This window comes from Platichthys flesus, chromosome 10, assembly GCF_949316205.1.
Source record: "Platichthys flesus chromosome 10, fPlaFle2.1, whole genome shotgun sequence".
Taxonomy (NCBI): domain Eukaryota; kingdom Metazoa; phylum Chordata; class Actinopteri; order Pleuronectiformes; family Pleuronectidae; genus Platichthys; species Platichthys flesus.
The window spans coordinates 1,953,081-1,973,585 of record NC_084954.1 but is presented as its reverse complement, the minus strand read 5'-3'; the positions used below and the strand labels follow the sequence as shown (position 1 = coordinate 1,973,585).

The 20,505-nt window shown below is 43.8% G+C and overlaps 1 protein-coding gene across 4 annotated transcripts in view; it reads left to right on the top strand.

Annotated features, from left to right (window-relative positions):
- The first annotated feature begins 1,138 nt into the window (after window positions 1-1,138).
- The window catches only part of klc1a (kinesin light chain 1a), a 32,270-nt gene continuing 12,903 nt past the window's right edge, over window positions 1,139-20,505 (top strand). For 2 of the 4 annotated variants that reach the window (XM_062397913.1, XM_062397911.1), the window contains exons 1-13: window positions 1,140-1,536; window positions 7,523-7,790; window positions 8,996-9,226; window positions 9,553-9,628; window positions 12,579-12,807; window positions 13,465-13,552; window positions 15,038-15,139; window positions 17,813-17,986; window positions 18,138-18,237; window positions 18,560-18,612; window positions 19,206-19,273; window positions 19,410-19,518; window positions 20,287-20,448. In XM_062397913.1, the coding sequence (XP_062253897.1) occupies window positions 7,524-7,790; window positions 8,996-9,226; window positions 9,553-9,628; window positions 12,579-12,807; window positions 13,465-13,552; window positions 15,038-15,139; window positions 17,813-17,986; window positions 18,138-18,237; window positions 18,560-18,612; window positions 19,206-19,273; window positions 19,410-19,518; window positions 20,287-20,448 (1,659 nt within the window). In that variant the 5' untranslated portion in view covers window positions 1,140-1,536; window position 7,523. Of the gene's footprint in view, window positions 1,537-7,522; window positions 7,791-8,995; window positions 9,227-9,552; window positions 9,629-12,578; window positions 12,808-13,464; window positions 13,553-15,037; window positions 15,140-17,812; window positions 17,987-18,137; window positions 18,238-18,559; window positions 18,613-19,205; window positions 19,274-19,409; window positions 19,519-20,286; window positions 20,449-20,505 lie in introns of all 4 variants that reach the window. The other 2 variants (XM_062397912.1, XR_009922110.1) reach the window with 2 other exon arrangements.

The following is a 20,505-nucleotide window of genomic DNA, read 5'->3' as shown; positions in this document are numbered from 1 at the left end:
AAAATAGTCTGAATTTAGGAGGCGCTTCCCCTGTAGCAGTTTGTTCACCGGAAACACAATTACATAAACGCTGCGACAGTATCAGGTCTGTTCACGGCTTCCTGCGCGTTGTTATAAAACACAGGCCCAGAGCGCTTCTACAGATTTAAGGATAAGTTGTGAACGACCTGCCTGTTGGTTCGATCACTGAGTCTGAAGATATGATGTGTGAGAGGTGGTGAAGGATCAATGCAGGATGTCGTACTGTGTGAAGCCTCATCAGCTCCAGATTCTTCAGGTTTGACTGTTTTCATCGATACAATATGAAGACGAGATTAAACTATATGTTACGTTATGTTATCAAAAATCATTAGTTTCACTCAATCTGTACAGAAACATACACAAGTCACTTCCTCGTTGTAACACTACAGTTACATGTATACTCTTTTGTTTACAGTGCAATTATTCCTGTGATGACATGAATATGCATTTCCTGGTGCTTTGGTGAGAGAGTATATACATAAAAAGCTTAAACTTTAAATAATGACTAAAACCTATATGTTAGATTACCTCTGTGGATTCTTTCAAGAAGACAACGTGAGTCGACAGTACAATACATGTATAAATACAAATATTTTTAAATAGATAAATCAATGAATAGATTCATTAATAAATAAATAGATGAATACATTGATATATAAATAATACATTTAAAAAAACAAATTTATTAAAAAGATACATATCTAACTAAATGAATAGATGGATAAGTAAAAGTAATGTTTTAACAAATCAATGAATAACTAATTGAATAAACACATACAATTGTATAAATAAATGGATTTCTAATTAAGAAAGGAACTGAATAAATAAATAAATACATCTTTGAAGTATAAGTAAATAAATAAATGTATGAAGAACAAGTTAATAAATAAATAAATAAATAGATTTCTAACTAAAAAACGAACTGAGTAAATAGATCAACGCTTGCATGCAGTATAAACTATAAAGTATAAATAGATAAACACTTGTAAGTAGTATAAATATATAAATGTGATATAACATATAGATGTGTCTGCTCCCGTCGCACCGCAGCTTCCCCTTTAATCCGGACAGAGGTGACATCATCACCCGGGAGGGGAGGGGGGGGACACCGGCTAACGCCATTTTCGCGCAGCGCACTCACTCATCCAGCCGCGGAGCTCCGAACTGTCACCTCCTCATCGGTTCACCCGGCCCCCGTGCGGCCGCTGTCGGGTTCGGTTTGACGGAGGCGTCGCTGCCATGGAGCCCCGGGGGGAGAGGCTGCAGCCGCCGAGGCCACTCTTAGCTTCCCGTGTAGCTACGTAGCTTACCGCTCATCATCACCCGGAGAAGCGCTCACTGAACACGGCTCGGACACTCGGTAGATTCCGCTCCGGAGCTCCGGGCTCACATTTCACTCGTCCCGTCAGACGTCGGCACACGGAGCAGCAGCCCCATCGGGGAAAAAGACGTGATTCTCGCGGGGGAAGAGGCGCTTCAGTCCGGCTACACTGGCAACGGATGTCCTGGAGGACGGTAAGAATGGCTCCGTGTATTACTTGGAGTGGTCTCATTAGCTTGGAGTGGTCTCATTAGCTAATTAAACACTTTCACTCCCCGTGGAGCTAATTAAACACTTTCACTCCCCGTGGAGCGTTTTCTCCCAGTGTCATTCTGTAAAAATACATTTATTTCCCCAGTTCCACCACCGAGGCTCCCGGGTTGTAGATAATATTAATAATATGAATAATAACAACCCCCTCCCTGGCTCCATTCCTCCCGGGGGGCTGGTGTTTACCTTCGCTGCAGGAATTAGACGCCAGTTTGGCTGCTGTCAGTGGAGGGCTAGCCCCGGGTTAGCACTGGTGCTAGGTGTGTGTGACTGGGAGGTATGGGCCAACTGGTTCTTCAGGTTATTCCGTGTGCAGAGCGAGAGGAGCTGCCGAGGGATGCGTCTAAATCACGGCTGTCAAGGTGGAGGAAGGTGGAGGAAGGTGCACTGCAGCGGGGATGGACCTGTCATGTGACGGCCATGTCTCCACGTTGGACGGGCTCTCCATTGATATTCACAGCGGGCCGAGGGCAGTGAAAGCTGCCTGTGTTGGGGGGCAGCTCCGGGGGGACAGTGGGTCCCAGTGTGGGTCCCACAGCTGGGTTTAAAAACACTGGATGGGATCGACCCCGCAGGACCAGCAGCCAGAGCTCAGCTCAACACTGTCCTGCTGTGTGTGCACCTTCCCTGCAGTGTGTAACGGGTTGTCCACCCGGAGGATGTCCCTGCTCCCGACGACCTGCAGGGGCCCTGAAGACCCTCCGCTCCCCGGGGGCAGCTTGTTGTTGCCTGGGACGTCCCTGAGGGTTTGAGTCCTTAGTTCTGCAGGGAAATTGTGATTGTTGTCACAGCAGATAGTGCAGGTTTGCATGAGAAGCACCAAACCCAATGCAATCAAGAGCTATTTCCACTATTGATTAAGCTGCCATGTACAAAGAAAACCTTGAAATCTTTATTTACGAGCAGAAAAGTGAAAAACAGTTTCTCTTAGTCCAAGATGACGCCTTTTAAAGGTTTAATCTTTCTGCCCGACCCCAAGAAAACTCAATTCTCTCAGTTCACAATTGCATAAGACACAGAGAAGCAAGAAATCATCAGTATTGGCAATAAAAACGATTATGTATCGGTAATTCAGAATTAGTATTTGTGAAAATGTATATATAGCTGGGGTTGTAAATCTTAGAAAAGCAAGAGCAGCCCCTCCCAGGTCTCGGTCTGACACTGAGAACTGTGAAGTGATTCTATCTGCTGGAGAGGAACTGAAATACTGGGAACACTGGTGAGGAAATCAGGGGCAACTCATGGATTCTACCATCTACCAACACTTAGTTAAACCCAGTTCTGCTCCTACAGAGTTAAAACCTGTGTACAGTCACAAGTCAGTTGTGTATTAAAGGCCAGTTTGTGTACGAGAAGTGAATCCAGGAGATTGTGTTGCTGCTGCTGTTGTGTCTGCAGATCAGAACATCTGAAACAACTGCAGAGACTCAAATGATAAATTCGCCCGAGGCTCGTTCACGGAAATTAAAAAATGATTGGAGCTCCTGTCATGTGAGAGCGCAGCAGAAATGAGGCTGCAGCTAATTTTAATGATGACACAGTTTAACACAGCAAAATGCAGCCCCCCCCCCCTCCATGTCACACTGTCACATCCCTGCGTTTGAGTTGGAATCTGACGTTTTGCTTGTGTTGTTGATCTCTCACCTCCCTTGTCTGTTCGGTTATTAAAACACATCACGCTTTGTCATTTCCTCAGTTTCCGTCAGGCAGTGACACATCTCGTGACCGCCCTGTGAGTTAACCCTTAACATCTCCACACAATGAGTTCATAATGTGTCGATAGTGGAGTCGAGCTGAGGAGCAGGAAAGGAGGCAACACGTGGAAGATAAGATTAGCAGCATGAGATGTAAAGGGCAATAAGTTGTGTTCAGTATTTCTATCAACAGTGGATCACATGACTCCTGTTACATGTGTGAAAGGTGTTTTCTTGTAGTAAAGACGCCACCGACTCTGTGGTTCCTCTCATAGAGATGAATATCGTCTTACTGGTGTGTTGTGGTCCACGAGGAGGTTATGGTTTCACCCTCTGTCGGTTTGATTCTCAGCAGGATGAAGCAAAAACTACCAGACAGGTTTTTATGAAACTTGGTGGAAGGCTTCAAGAAAGAGCTCATTCAATTTCTGAGTGGATCAAATTCAGATATTCCAGATATATTTTCCAACTAGATAAACAAATAATCAATTATCCACCGTTCAGGAAAATAATGACGAATGTTCAGTGATAACTGGTTTACTACTGGTTTCTTCTTTCTTTCTACTGGCTAGAAAACCTAACTTAAAGTATTATTTTATTTAACTTATTTATCCATCAACAATGATGCTCATTGATCAATATATAAATAACTAAATGAGCTGGCGTTAGCATAAAAGGCTCATTTATCTGCTGGAGGATCTTAAGAGGCGATAACAAGACGAGGTTCAAGCTGTTAGTTGGTTTTCCACGCTGCTCTTTTCCAAAACAACAGCTCCAACTGGGCGGTGAAGTCGTGTCTTGTGTTTGTGTCGTGCTCTTCTTTGTTCTGAGCCTTTGGTTCACATCTCAGCTGCAGTTAACTCCCCTGCCCAGTCCTCGGAGCTATTTGATACAGACAAACTGTGGTCTCCCTGTGAGCAGCAGTGGTTTCCATTGACAGGATACTGGTAGAACACCTAGCGGCAGTTGAATCCCGACTATCCAAACAAACGCACACGTCTGGCAGCGTGGTGCAAATTCTTTTAGATTCAAAACCATCCAGTGTATTTAAGGTGCAGTGGCTTAAAGTGTCCATCACACGTTCACTCTCTGTGATTGTGATGGTGTCTCACAGCTCTCATCATCTAATGACTATCAGCCGACACATCGCTGACTGAGATGGTTCTTCACAGGGCGGCTCATCCTGCCGCAGGCTCCATCCTCGTGCATGAAGCCCAGAGCAGAGACTGAGTGTTCCTCTTCTCACTGCTCCCAAGCACCCCCCCCCCCCGCCCCATCTATACCCACTGCCACATTTGTCTTCATCCTTCTTATTGCCTTGAACTGAGTCGCTGCCTAAACCTGTTTACGTGAAGACCTGCAGCGTTTCCCCGGGCGCGCAGCTTCAATTTATCTATTTGCATTTCAAAAAAACATCAGAACATAGTTTTCTCTGGCTTTTCCCAGTGGTGCTTTGACCTCTGAGACTCATCTGATGCCAGAAATAAAAGATGCTTGGATCAGAGGAGGGAGAAAAGCTTGTGCTGTCACTTTCACTTCTGCATTACGCCGCCTGCACAGATAGTTGTGCGTCTTCCTCTCTGCAGCTCAGTAAGTTTCCAGTGGTTAAAAGTTGACCTTGCTCTGTGTTGGTGGGTGATGAAGGATTCACTCTGGATTGAAACCCGGCTTCTCAGCTTGGTCCGGTCAGGGATCCATTTTTAAATGTGTTGTTTCAGTGTATAACAGCTTGTATTTTGATTCTTACACTTTACCCCTTAATGAGCCGTACAACAAGTCATCAGTCTCAGATTTGAATCTCTCTGAATGTGAAGGAAGCACTGTTTTTTAATTTGCATTACGTGTTCTACGCTGTCCTAATTAAACAACTCACAACAAACCAAATTCAGAAACGTGCTGCAAACAGGGAAAAAACAACAGCAGAAATGTTTCCAGGGAACCAACAAAGGGATGAACCTGCTGTAGCTCAGGGCTTTTTGAAATCTGCTACTCATCAGTGGGGTTATGAAAATGAAAAAGCCCAAAGTCTGTGACACAGGGAGCTTCTCTCACGCACAGGAAACACTGCAGCCCCTGAAACACCCGGTCAGTAGTCGGGCTGTTCCGCATCAACATGTCCCACATTTCCATAATGCACGCCTAGCGGCTCGTCTGGCAATACCAGCTAACAACAGCCGGCACTTCCTATATGCGCTGGAAGCAGCTGACCAATCACAACACAGCTGCTTAGACTAAATGAGTAGCATCTTATATTCCATCAATCCACTTTCTAACAAGTTAGGTCATTTAAGTCTTTTATTTAAAACCTGAATGCAGAACATGAGTCAGCATCAGTCCTGCTCACCTGGTGCTGCTGTCTCCACCTCCTCCTTCTCAGCCTCAGCTTCCTGCTCTGCTGTCAGCTGATAGGCTGCCGGCCGGTTGCTGAGTCACATGGAGGACATGGAGGACTGCAGCCCCCCCCCCCCCCTCCCTGTCTGTCTCACGTGCTCAGAGCAATCTTCATTCAGCTATGTTGTTTTTCTTCTTCATAACTTGAAGTGAAATGTGAAGCAGTTCACTTCGGGAGACGCCTGCTGTCTTCACCACAGCAGCTGTGATACTGAGGTGGTCACCAGGACATCGGAGATTTAACCAATGTTTGTTTCATTTCTGTATTTTCCACCGAGACGATCGGTTGAACACAACTTCCCTCCGGGTTTCTGTTATTGTTCAGCCTGTTTGCAGCTTCAGTGTTCTGCGCTTTCAGAGATTTATTAGGCAGCTCACTACAAGCGCTCAGTCATAATCCTCTTAAGAGTGTGTGTGAGTGCGTGTTTAGTGTTAATGTGTGTGAGAGAGAGTGTGTGTGTGTGTGTGTGTAGTGACTACAAAACAAAGTCAGGTTAGATGTGAAGAAACACACGAGGAGTGTGATGCAGAGAAACTGACATATAGTCTTTTGCTTACATGTGCACATTAATATAATATCATATACTAATAATAATAATAATGATAAAATAATAACACCTGTGTTCTTCCCTAATCACCAGAGCTAACTCAAGATCTGATTTTGTGCTATGACTGCATTATGACAGCACTAAGGAGCTGGTGATTATGGGAGATATTACAACCATGAATGTGTGTGTAACACCCGGATGGGAATATTACTTTGGTGGGAATCTCCCAGTTGATAAACTTTTGGAGCTGGTTCAGTCGATGGTGAAGTCATTGTTCAATAAAACACATTAAGGACAAGCAATAGAACTTATATCCATCCGCCCATTATCAACCTTAAAGGTCGAGTCGTCTGGGGCTGTAGCCAATATCTGCTCATATTGATTCCCCTCATATGATGTCATATTATCAGTGATGTCATGAAGCAGTGAGAAAATGACGTCATGCATAAGTAATTTATGATCACATGGTAGAAGGATGTCACTGTGAAGTCCAAAAATGATATAGTGTGGTAAAGTTTATTAGAAACACAAACTGCTTCTTGTTTTGATGAATCCATCCTCATCAGGGTTTGATGGGACGTCAGCCTCATTGGGGCTTGAACACAGCGTATCATCGCCCCTCGGATGCTTTTCATTTCTCTTTGAACTCACAGCGTCTGATCTGAACCGTCAGCAGGAAGCAGATTTAACTTCTGTGGATTGGTTCACATTTTTCCTCACAGCTGAACCTAAGTCCCAGTTTTTCTTTAAGCATCTTATGTGATGACTCCTCAGTTTGTTTTTAAGAGCACATCAAACAGCGATTTACAAATACACAACTTGTCTTTATCTCAGCCTTTTCTGCTCTCACACGCTGTTCTGAGCTTTTCATGCAGAGCAGGTGGTTCAGTCAGTTCCTTACTCAAAGGCACCTTGAGTTGTAGTAGAAGGAAAACAGAGCATTTAGTATCAGAGGTTCCAGGAAGTGTCACAAACACATGGTCTAGATGTTGTTTCTCAATGGCAGGGCTCTGAAAAGCTGTTTGCAGGTCAGAAGATTTCAACTGGGAGTGAAACATCTGAAGAGTCTGTTTTTTAATGTGTCCCATGTGAGCCCTGGTCTGCTATTCCCTGAAGGGACCTGGACGCCCAGTCCGACCCATTTACAGCTGCGACAGTAACAGACGTTACCAGTTACATGCATTTCATTAAGTTCTGTCAGGAACTGAACCTTTAAGCCACGATAACATAACGTGACATATAATTAATGTGCTCCTCATTTTCTTTCCCCGCTCCAGGATGCGTGAGGACATGTCCACCATGGTGTGCATGAAGGAGGAAGAGGACCCTGGGGAGAAGATGACCCAGGATGAGATCATCTCCCGGACCAAGCAGGTGATCCAGGGGCTGGAGGCGCTGAAGCAGGAGCACCACTCCATCCTGGACGGCCTGCTGGGCACGCTGCGCTGCCTGAAGCAGGAGGAGGAGGGCGTCCTGGTGGAGGAGAAGTCCCACATGATCCGCAGGTCCATGGAGATGCTGGAGCTAGGGCTGAGTGAAGCACAGGTTTGTGTCCATATGTTCCCACACATCTCAAACAACAGAGAATCATTGTTTAGTTGTTGGCTACATGCTCGAAGCTATGTAGCCTCAGCAGAAGGTCACCATTAAAAATAACAAGCCACATATACTAGTAGTATTCCTATATTATCTTAGTACTTAGTATTCTGTTGGACTTGAATTTCATTGTTCATTACTAAGATCCCAAAAAATTTGTACTTATGAAGGATCTTAAACTTTGAAATGCTAAATTTGTCAATTCAGTCCAAATGAATGACATGAAACGTCACCAGGCTAATTATTATCATAAGTATATTTTTCCAGTATGCTCCAGTAGAGCGGTTCCAGGTCTTTATACATCGTGAGTAAAATAGAAGCACATCTGCTCTAAACGATCAGACTTCAAAAAGACTCCAGAAACAATCAGAAAAATGCTGCCGGTGTGGACGGGTGTTCAGTGGACGGCTCTTTGTCTTCACAGATAATAACAGACCATGAGTTCAAAGCATTCACACAGATTCCAGAGCTGAGATGTTGATTCCATCGTTTCTCTTAATTATCATTTTAAATACATACAAAAGTGAATTCCTGTCGCCATTTTAGCTCCAGTGTTTCCTTAACACAATTCACACTTGAGAAATAAAACGTTTGTTGAAAGTGTTGAGACACTTCCTGTGAGTCAGCGATGAGTCACTCTCTTCAGCCCTGATCTCTCACTCTGATTTCCACCTCAACTTCTTTTACCAGCAGTCACGATGAAGCACAGAGTGATTCATATTTTTCTACATAATTCTTCAACATCTCTCATGTGTCAAACTCTCCAGACAAACTCTCTCCCTCCAGCTTCTCACCTGAGACCGATATGCTTTAATGAGGAGGATTAGTTAGTGTACACATGCTGGGTTACACACAACACTTCCACTGATTCTCTCATTATATCTATTCATCACATACTCTGGTGTTATGATACTTACAAGTGAATATCATCTTTGCAATGAATGTTTATCCAAAAAGCCCAATCATCATTCTGTTTAACCAACAGACTGTAAATATGAACCGATGAATATCCATTTGTGTAGTTGATCCAAACTGTGTGAAGGAACTGTTGTGTCTAAACAAACACGCTCCTCCTCCTCCTCCTCCTCCTCCTCCTCCTCCTCCTCCTCCTCCTCCTCCTCCTCCTCCTCTTCCTCCTCCTCCTCCTCGTCCAGGTGATGATGGCGCTGTCCAGCCACCTGAGCTCGGTGGAGTCGGAGAAGCAGAAGCTGCGCGCCCAGGTCCGCCGGCTCTGCCAGGAGAACCAGTGGCTGAGGGACGAGCTGGCCGGGACCCAGCAGAAGCTGCAGAAGAGCGAGCAGAGCGTGGCCCAGCTGGAGGAGGAGAAGAAGCACCTGGAGTTCATGAACCAGCTGAAGAAGTACGACGAGGACCTGTCCCCAACGGTGAGTCCACAGAATGTGTCTCCATGGTCTCATGTTTAAGATGCTTGCATTTCCAAGTTAACACCTTCATCATCCTGAGATATTTACATTATTATATTTTCAGGTTTTTGGGGGTTTTGTATAAATATAAATGATCTCAAGTGTTTTAAGTGCTTTTAAATGTATTTTCCAAGATCCAGAGGACAGAAGGAGTGACTCAGCAAATACTTGAAATGTTCCTTTGTGGTTTAGAAAACAGTCACTACATTACTCCTCCGTCTCTGTCCTCCTTCTCTCTCTCACTCCTTCTCTCTCTCACTCCATCTCTCTCTCACTCCATCTCTCAGGAGGAGAAAGACTCTGACTCCAAGGAGACTCTGGATGATCTCTTCCCTGATGACCACGACGACCAGGCCCCGGGCAGTAAGTGTTACATCTTCTTCTCTCCACTCGAGTTGTGAGCAGTTTCAAATGAAAACATCAAATGTTCTTCCTGGTGTTGGGATGTAGATTTAAAAGCACTGGTCTCGTTAAACCTCTGGAAACAAATGATTTTGTCATGTTTCTATATTTGGATCAATATGTTTATTTAGCAAAATTTAAAGGTTAAACATTTCTGTATTTTTTAATTTATAACATAATGTCAAGACTTATCATTCATTATGCTTCACTGTATTACATAAACATGTATCTTAGGTTGTATAGAGTTTACAGAATATTAAGATTTTTATAAAATAAGCAAAAACACAGATGTAAACACTGATAAACATCACAGAGTTCAAATGGTTCAAACTTAGATTACACCGAGAAGTTGTTAGTGTTTCTGTTCTATAGATAGAATCCTTTGGGAATCTAACTACTGTATTCGTACCAGTGTAAGTCAGTGGACCCCCCCCCCCCCTCACTGTTGATGGGGTGATTTTTCAATAACTCAGTGGTCCAGACAGTAAAGCTGTGCTGGCTGTAAAGTTCCATTTGTCAGGACCTGTTTCTGGTTGGTTGGAGGCCACACTGGTGATATTCAGTTACTTACACTGATTAACCTTCTGCTTGGCTCTAGTCTTTGACTTCAGAGGTGTGGTTATGGTCTGATTAGATTTGGCTTTGAATTTCAATAAGCTGGAAGCACACAGTGGTGATTAGCCTCACCCAGTTTGTCTTTCTGGAACCAGTCCAAGTCCAGTGCTCTGGCGAAAGAGCCACAGCATCTACTGCTCAGTTTGAAACATCTGAATTGAAACAAATGAAGCGTGACCTTGAGTTTGTTTTGGGGATGAATGAGAGAGTGACTAAGAAGCTTCTGGTCTCAACAACAAGGAAAACGATTTGTCCTCCAACTTGGCTCTGACTGTTTAAACCTTTTTTGTACCAAGTTGATTTCCATTTGGCTCCCGGCACCAGTTTGTCAGCCAGTTTTAAACTGGCAGCAAACTGGTTCACACTCTGAGCCAGACTCCAGGCCTCTGAAGAGCAAATAGATAAATAAGATTAAAAGATATAAAATAAAACAAGGGACTACTATTACAAGGAAATAAAAACAAATACAAATGTTCAAGTTAATCAAAGACAGAACTGTCATAGCAAACAAAGGCACACATTTTGTTATATTTCATACAGACACACAAACACACTGCAGTTTTATTGTGAATCAATGCAACACTCACTGTCCTGCTGCCCCACATACTCAGCAGAGCATCAAATATGCATTAATGTCCCACTGAAAACCACCTCCAGCAAACGCACTGTTTTTTCCCATTTATGTTTTTAAAAATATAGATGATGAACTCGTGACATCTTATCGTGAAGACAGACGCTGCACACAGTTGACTTTTCTGGAGATTTGCTGTGAATAACAGAAAAACAGAATTTGTCTCTCTGTATCTTTTCAAGAGGGATAAAGATCTGTCAGTGTCAGATATATGTTTTTCAGCACATTCCTCTTCAGGCGGAATTAAATTCCCAAATTTTTAGCTGTAAAGGCTTTTTGTCGTCTGAGTGTTTCTGTTCTTATGAAAACAAACTTAATTTTTTTGTATGTGTAAATGCCAGGAAGTGGTCGGAGGTATTTCCTCTTTCTCACAGTGTCTCGTGGGTGTAAGTTCAGGGTGTGATCCAGATTCCTGTGTTTGTTCGGCCCAAATTCTGATTTCAGGTTGAGGAGCAAAGGAGGCAGAGCAGGTCGGAGCAAATAAGAGGATATTATATTTATCTGATTTTTTTATCATAACTTACATGCTGAGAATGAAGGATGTCAAACTCATGAGATTAAATAAGGACAGAGAGATGGGATGTGTTGAGGTTCTGCTGGAGAAAAGTGGATGGACGCTGGAGGAGAGGAGATGTGTTCCTCCTCCTCTCCTCTTCAGGCTGCCTGGAAAGCTTCTGAGGCTTTGGTATATTATGTTAGCAGCGAGAAGGTAATGGTGCAAGCAGGACGCTAATGATGATGAGAGCTCTTTCTGGTTTTAAACTGACCTCAGGCTTATCCACAGTGGTTTTTCTGTACAAATATTTCCATTTCAGCATTTTTGATCTGACTCTCTGATGCACAGCGAGGTACTGGATGTACTTGTAACCTGTTGTGTTAATGAAATGAACACGTCCAATAGAAGCTGCAGGTTTATAATAAAGGGCTGAACACCTGGTATCACTTGGTGTGTCTGAGTCTTTACTGTGGTCAGTGTGATTGCTGCCGTGGGCGGCTCCCTCTTTAAACACCAATCGCTCTCCTTCACAGTAAATATAGAGATGCCTGCCTTTAGTAAGACACTCAATCGGGGGGGTTTCCTGACCTCTCACATGCACACACACACACACACTCTCACAGAGGTAGACCTACAGACGAAGGGTATATTCTGAGAGGTTCCTATCATGTCCTTCCGGCACCGTTCCACTCAGAAACCATCTTCTGTGCACTGCAGCAGAATGAGGACATTGTTTGTGTGTGAATAATCTGTTATATAGGGCACATGTTAACAGCCTGATGTTTGTGTGTAGCAGCTCAGCAGCGACCACACAACCACATGGGAGGAAAATTAGAATTCACTTAATCTGAATTGGATCTGCAGTAAATTGCACATATTTATAGATATCTGTCCCCTAAACATGCAGAATTATTTTCCATCAAGATCCCAGGAATTATTATCTGAGGAATCAACTAAAAAGTTAAAAGAAAACAACTTATAATGTTTGAGAAGATAAAACATAATTCCTGGATCCACCCCCAAATCTGAATCCGCACTAATGTGTCATCAATGTCTTGCTACACTCGTTTCAGTAGTTTTTGTATAATCCTGCTAATTATATAATACCTTATTACATGATTATACAGAGAATTGTTTTCTCATTTCCATCTCCCTCTGTGTGTCTCCAGTCCAGCCGGCTCATGGCAGTGCTGCGGCGGCGGCGGCCCAGCAGGGGGGCTATGAGATCCCGGCCCGCCTGAGGACCCTCCACAACCTGGTGATCCAGTACGCCTCCCAGGGCCGGTACGAGGTGGCTGTGCCGCTGTGCAAACAGGCTCTGGAGGACCTGGAGAAAACCTCCGGACACGACCACCCAGACGTCGCCACCATGCTCAACATCCTGGCCCTGGTCTACAGGTTAGTCGAGGAGTTCAGTGTGTGTCGGTGTGTGGTGGATATCAATGAAAGGAATGTTAATAACCTTGTTGCTTCATGGCGCAGCTTGAATCCTTCAGCTCTGACAACAATCAAACCTTTTCTGAGCCAAACATGCAGCAACTGACACAACTCGTTGTGTCTTTGTCACTCTCACAAAGGCCCTGGAGGCCGTTTGTACACACCTTTAAAACCACTGTGTGACTGGCCTCCCAGTGAGAGCTGGATGCCTTTCTACGTCAGGAGCGGAACACGGCAAACACAACCCGAGATTTACAGAACAGTAACACAACGGGTCGAGTGTTAATTTCCCAGGCAAAGAGCCGAGGAACAAAAGAATGACACAAGAATTCTCCAGGGTCGTTGCCATGTTCTTTTTCTCCTCTTCCACAAATCTTATCTGTTGAATGGTGAGCCCGGGCTTCTGATGTGGTTTCCCTGCAGGAACGATGGACTCGCTCCACTTGATGGACTCGCTCCAGTCGCACTGACTGTGGGAACCTGTGCAAAACTATTTCGACCTTGTCGCCTGAAAATAATGGGCTATTAGTGGAAATTGTCATCATAGTTGTGTCTCCTCTTGTGTGCTTGTGTGTCAGTCTGTGCGTCTGACTCTGCTGGTTTGTGTTTGCTCCTCAGGGATCAGAACAAATACAAGGAGGCAGCCAACCTGCTGAATGATGCTCTGGCCATTAGAGAGAAGACGCTCGGCAGAGACCATCCAGCGGTGAGTGCATCTCCCTCTTCATCACACCATCGTCATTCTGTTGGGTTTTCTTTAATCTGAGAGTTGGACAAGACATTTTAATGCAGTTGATTAAGTCACAACTTTATCTGAATCATAGATGTGTCATTTTGTTCTAATGGTTATGTTGCCCTTGGTGGAAGAAATGTAGAAATGCATAAAAGGTCAAATATCGATCTAAACTGAGCATCACACAAGTCATATTTAACAAGGGAATCCATCAGAACAACCACATTAAATTAATAATTTGACATTTCATAGGAATCCTGCTTATTTGCTGAATTGTTTAAGTAATGCTAAGCTAATTAGTTAGTTAGCCAAAAGGAAATGACATCCATTAGAGGCCCAGTGTTTAGTGGGAATTCAGACCATAGATAAAAAGAGAAAAACGAAAGAAATACTTGTGATAATAAATAAATAAACATTCTGATAAATGTAAAATAAAGTGCACAAACATGCTCATAGGATTGGAGTTTGAGTGCTGATGTGTGTCTCCTACACTGAGATGATGATCAGAGTGAACACGGAGGATTTCATAAATATTTAACCCAGATCCATGAAACAGTGTAAACACACAGCAGGTCGACTAACTGTGTTAACCCCAGCAGGCTTCTGTCTCCACTGTCTGGACCAACATCCCACTGCACTTTGTCAAGCTGAGGTTAGCCCCCCCCCACCCCCCCCACCCCTCCTCCACCCTCTCACACCGTCACCAGGCCGCGATCCTTCCACAGAGAGTTGATTCTGATTCGTCACCACAGAAGGAATCACATCTCAATTCACCGTTTTCTCTTTCTCTGTTTCTCTTTGAATCCACTTCACAACCTCTTATGTAAGAATCTTTCCAATCTTCCCAGTCTCCTCTACTGTCCTTTGTCTTCACGTTAAGTTTTTAAAACCGGTTCTGAGTGTGAACTGGAATGCTCCGGGCACTTTGTCTTCACATCATCTGATCTGGAAGTGTGAGTCTGGGATGAAACACCAGATTGTTAGACTCTAATTTCAATGATTTATTTTAGAATGTGCCAAATCCCCACTACTACTACATTTTAGTTTTAAAACAAAATGTATTCTGATTGATGTAGCCTTCCTGAATCATCTGGGAGAGTTTGCCCCCCGTCTCTCGCCCCTCTGTCCTTCCTCTCTCTCTTCCTCCCACTTGGCCACATGGCCACCAGATCCTGGTCTGGATCAGAGATCAGAGGCGACCTCCAGGCGCCTCAGCAGGCTCCTTCCTCCTCAGTGCACGTGTTGGGGAATTATCACGCAGCTCACAAGGATCAAATTACAGCCCACGATGATCAACCACTGTTTCCACACCTTCTCTGTCTCCCCATCGAAAACTCACTCACCAGATCAATGGCACTGGGCTGCTGTGGTGGAGATCTGTGGTTGCACACGGAGGTGGCCGTGATTTGAAGCTTGAAGGATATTTCAGATTAATAAACGTGTCATTGTGTTTTTCAGGTTGCTGCCACCCTCAACAACTTGGCTGTCCTCTATGGGAAGAGAGGGAAGTACAAGGAGGCGGAGCCTCTGTGCAAGAGAGCGCTGGAGATCAGAGAGAAGGTAGGTCAAAGGTCGCCCCACACAGGAGCAGTTGAATTAGTAATGAGGGAGCGTGAAGAAGCAGCTGTTTCTCCTCCAGAAAGATGTTCCTGCTTTTGCTACACAGCCAACGCATGGTTATCATTCCCCCCCCCCCCCCGTCCTTTCAAACTGAAATTTACATTCACTTTCAGAATCAGTCAGTGTCCTACTGAGCAAACAAAAAACTCTCAAGATGGCTGCCATGAGTCACTGATTTAAACGGACATGACTAAGATCAAGGGAAACGTTTAAGGAGACGTTTCCTCTCTGAATCAGGAGGACTGAGCTGAAGAGGCTGAGATGAGCTGCTTTCACTCAAAGATTATTTACATCTGGGATCATTGAAGTAGGAACAAATTCATTTTCCATCATTCATTCATTCGATGGGTCCCAATGACACAACTGGTGTGGACACCCTGCCTCCTCCACATTAACAAGTGGGACATGCCAAAGACTAGACGTTCAGAAGAAGAAGATTAGACGAGGATTTTGCCAAATAAAGATACGAGTACAGAACGTTCCATCTCTACTAAAGTTAGTTACACTGGATAGTAACTCACTTTCTAAGATTGGAGTCCTTCCTGTTTCCATTTACCTCAAGAAGAAAATATGTATCATGGTGCAGTCTTACATTCAGGGAGAATCTTACTGTCATCATTCATCTCATCTGTAGTTTGATGCCGACAGAATCGCTGCTCAGAAATCTTAAAAGTGCAGAAGAGACTTTTAATCTTCTGCTCCATCCACAGCTCTTTTCTTTAAACAAATCCTCCTCCTCCGAGAATGAAACCTCATCTCTCCTTAAGCTGAACTATTTTATTTTTGATGCATCTTTAATTCGGATGATAATGGGAATAGGTGGCTGTTGCAGAGCTGCTGATTCTTAAAGATTTTCACTTTCCTGCAGTTTTGTCTTTTTATAGAAGCTCAGCCGCTCACAGAGTTTGAGCTTCAGGGAGATTGGAGATGGTAGAATTAATTTAAAAACTGCTGCTGAGGCTTTTCACTGTTTATATGAGTAGAACTTAAACACTTTATGGAAACATGTTGACACAGAATGAAAAGAATGAAATCATGTTTATGTTCTCAGATTCTGCTCTGATTGATTTATACACATGATTAATATAAGCGCTGCTATAAAACTAATTTAAAACTAGATCCAGGACACGTTCTCATTATTTGCCGCATGATGTCAGCGACTGATAAACTGATCTGTAACATTAAGACTTTAAATTCAAACTACAGATGATCAGTGTTTAGTTTGAGCATCTTAACTTTAACTTTTAGTCCTTAGACTTGAAATGACTGAAACAATTAACTAAATATATCCCAATAAATGTTCATGTCCATTGACCTATAGATTGATTAATTGTTCCTGTTCTAGTTAAAAGAGTAGCAGTATAAATAACTCATTCTCCTGTTCAGTAAATATTCATGTGAAGCGTGGGTTCAGTCGGTGCACTGTGAAGACGAGGATCCTTCCTTATTAATTATAGATGAAGGTGGTGTTTCTGAGAGGTTCCCATTCTCTGCCTACACTGGTTGTGCTTCCTTTTTAATTTTTAGATATTCTCTTCTGTCTTCTGTCATCTCTTAATCTCTTCTTCCTTTCTTCTTTTCTTCCTTTCCGTCTTTTTCTTGATTCTTGAACCTTACCTGTAGTTTTCTAATCCTCGCCGCCTGGTTTGGTTTCTGTTCATGTTCTCAGATCTTTCACACGTCACTCAGATCTAAAGGCTTCTCAGCACACAGGATATGCTTACTCTTCTTTCACAGCCACGTCATTACAAACACATTCACTTTTAAATGATGAGGATATTGTTTTCTGTGAGTCATTCTGTTGGTTCCTCTTTTCAATGTGTTTCTACTGTTCTCAGCTTTTTCTTTATCAAACAATAGTAGATCAACGTCCCACCTGTAGTTCAGAAAGCAGGTCGGACTTTTCAGTGTGTAACCAGAACCAACAAGTAGTTTAGGGGTCAGATGAAACTGGCAAGAGATGAAACAACCTGTTCCAGTGACAAACATCTCGCTGTCCCTGGAAATCCAGAATTACAACACCTAACACAAGGTTCAAAACTGGGTCACACATCTGAGATTGAAGGTTATTTAGTAGAGATATGGTCAAATAATAACTAACCATATTGTAGACGTATAAAACAAAATACTTCTGCAAACTGAGTATCTGCAGGATTGAATTAAAACTACTGATCTGATTTCCACCAAATCTAAGAGCATAAATAATGAATCTTGACAAAAAATCTGGCATATTTAGGGAACTGATATTTATGAGTTTGTGCAATTTGGTGCAGACTCAAAAAAACGTCTGGATCAAGCTGATTTTAAATGAGGTTTGTAGGGATGTTGGTTTTTGTCAGCTCCAGTTTATTTGTAGTACATTCTTTGACATCATACGAGGATGAGGCTCTTGACCCTTGACCCTTGGAGTAGGTTTTCCGCTCTAGGTCTCATTTCTAGTTTTATAGTCGTGAACCTTCGTAGCTACAGGAACAGATTCAGTAGCACCCGGCTACTGTCTTGTGATAATCTCTCACCCGGGAGAGGAGCTGTCAACCAAATGGCAGCAGCCAGACGCAGCTTGTCGTATAAACTCATTTTCTTAACCCCCATGTCTGCCTGCTTCCGTCCCAGGTGCTGGGGAAGGACCACCCAGACGTGGCCAAGCAGCTGAACAACCTGGCCCTGCTGTGTCAGAACCAGGGCAAGTACGAGGAGGTGGAGTACTACTACATGAGAGCACTGGAGATCTACCAGACCAAACTGGGCCCCGACGACCCCAACGTGGCCAAGACCAAGAACAACCTGGTGAGGGAGAGAGGGAGGGAGGGAGGGAGGGAGGGAGAGAGAGATAATCATATTCTCTGGGAGTTGAATCTGCAGGAAAACCTCTGACATTTCACAGGACTTCTCAGTTTCAGTCTTGTGCTGAGTTGCTGTTTGTTTGTGTGTTTTCCAGGCGTCCTGTTACCTGAAGCAGGGCAAGTTCAAGCAGGCCGAGACTCTTTATAAAGAAATCCTCACCCGCGCTCACGAGAGGGAGTTCGGCTCAGTCGACGGTACGGTGTGCACACGTGACGGGGATCTACACACGCACACTTTCATATTTTAAATACCATCCTGTTATCGCTTGTGACTTTGCATAACTCAAACAAACATATTCTTACTTTATCGTCCACCCTCCTGCTGTTCTCTCCTTCTCGTGGAAAGGTTAACGCATTCAAGCTGCTGCTATCGAAAGATAAACAAACCAAAACGACCTTTCAGCTGAAAATGAGAAACTGTTTTTCCTTCAGAACCACAGAGATTTAAAATGTGTGTCGTGTCTCCGGCTGCTTTTCTGAGTGAACGTGTGAGATTGATTTAGTTCTTTCTCTTCAGATGAGAACAAACCCATCTGGATGCATGCTGAGGAGCGAGAGGAGCAGAGCAAGGTGAGAGACTCCATCATGTGCACTTCCACTAGGTCTCTAATATTTATTTATATCTCCTATTTTGGGGTTCAATGTTTTCTTTGTTTTCCTTAAAACCTTATACCTGAAGAAACATTAAAAAACAGATAGAATTTGTCTCTAAATTAGAAATATGAATTTAATTATATGTAAGAAAAATTAGCCACAGGCACAGAAAACAAACAGTCTCGTTTTAATGATCCTATTTAAGATGGAATATGAAGGATTCATGACACAAGAGCTGGATAAGCTGCTTAAGTCTCAGTAATAACAGTTCCCCCCTGATGATGGTGTGAGTCCCTGACTTTCCCAATAGGACTTCATTTCATCACTGTTTACAGGGTTTAGTTTTTCAGGCGAAGGAAAAGCAATGACCCGGCTTTTTATAATCCCCCCCCCCCCCCTCCATATGATATCCTATGGTATTAACAGGATTTAAAAAGGGGTTAATTTCAATCCTTCTCAGCATTAGTCACTTCACGTTTTGCTTCATGGGTGTTTTTGGCTTCTTGTCCAGACTTGGATCTTTCCTGTTTGCACAGGTTGATTCCTCACAGCGTGTGTTTGCTTCACAGGGGAAGCAGAAGGACGGTTCACCATTTGGAGAATATGGAGGCTGGTACAAAGCCTGCAAAGTGGACAGGTCAGTTTGTTCAGTGAAGACAACAAACACAACTCAACATATGACCAGTGTTTCCCAGCAATCTTGATTTGTGACCCTTTAAAAAGACAAATATATGTCTTTTGTGACGAGATCTTTCTGCTTCTTGTGTTCGCAGCCCCACGGTGACCACCACCCTGAAGAACCTCGGCGCCCTCTACAGGCGACAGGGCAAGTTAGAGGCTGCAATGACGCTGGAGGAAGCCGCCCTGCGCTCCAGAAAGCAGGTGTGGTCACTAACACAGAATTCCTATCTGGGAGTTAGACGTCACTGGGGGGTGCTACAGAGTGAGCTGCAGCACCAACACTCATGAGTCAGCGTTTGTGTATTCTGGAGTAAAATCGGGGCTGAGGTGATTGTTAGGATGCTGCAGCGCGGGGGGGTAGTCTGCCTCGTGGTTTATGGTGTTTCCTGTGGAGATGAGAAGTCGGAGCAGCAGTGAAGCCCCGAAGCTTTTATCCCATAATAGGATCTCTGTGGTGCCACTGCAGTTAAATCTGTAGAGAGTAAAATCAAATTGAGGTAATTAAGGATTTTAGATTTTAGATATTGCTCCTCCTGTGCAGATCGCTGTCATCTGAATTTTGGAGTTTTATTTAAGAACATTAATTCACCAGATTCAAAATGGCAAAGGAGATGGAGTCATTCTGGCATCATTTACAAATCAACCTTTAACTAGAGAAACAGGAAACTGAGAACTTTGGTCTCAATGTGTCATCAGAAGTCTCTGCTCCTTCGTGAAACAACAAGGTGTGTGTGTGTGTGTGTGTGTGTGTGTGTGTGTGTGTGTGTCAGTGCAGCAGGTGGAAGACATCTGTAGCTTTAGTGTTACTTGGATGAATTGTTTCCTGTCGTCAACTCTATTAAGTCAATGTGTGTGTGACTGTGCACAGAAGCTGCTGTTGCTCAGCTTCTGCTTTGATTGGATTAGTTGAATTGACATTTATTGCTGCCTTGTGTGTGTCTTTGTGTGTGTGTGTGTGTGTGTGTTAAGGGTCTTGACACTGTGCACAAGCAGCGCGTGGCCGAGGTCCTGAGCGAGCCGGAGGCCCGCGAGAAGCAGCGGAGCCGCGAGAGCTTGACCTCGGACGCGGTGAAGTACGAGAGCGGGCCGGACGGTGGCGAGGAAGTGAGTATGAGCGTGGAGTGGAACGGGGTAAGTACAGTACACAGCCCTCCACACGTCACTGAGTCTCACACTGACACGTTCACA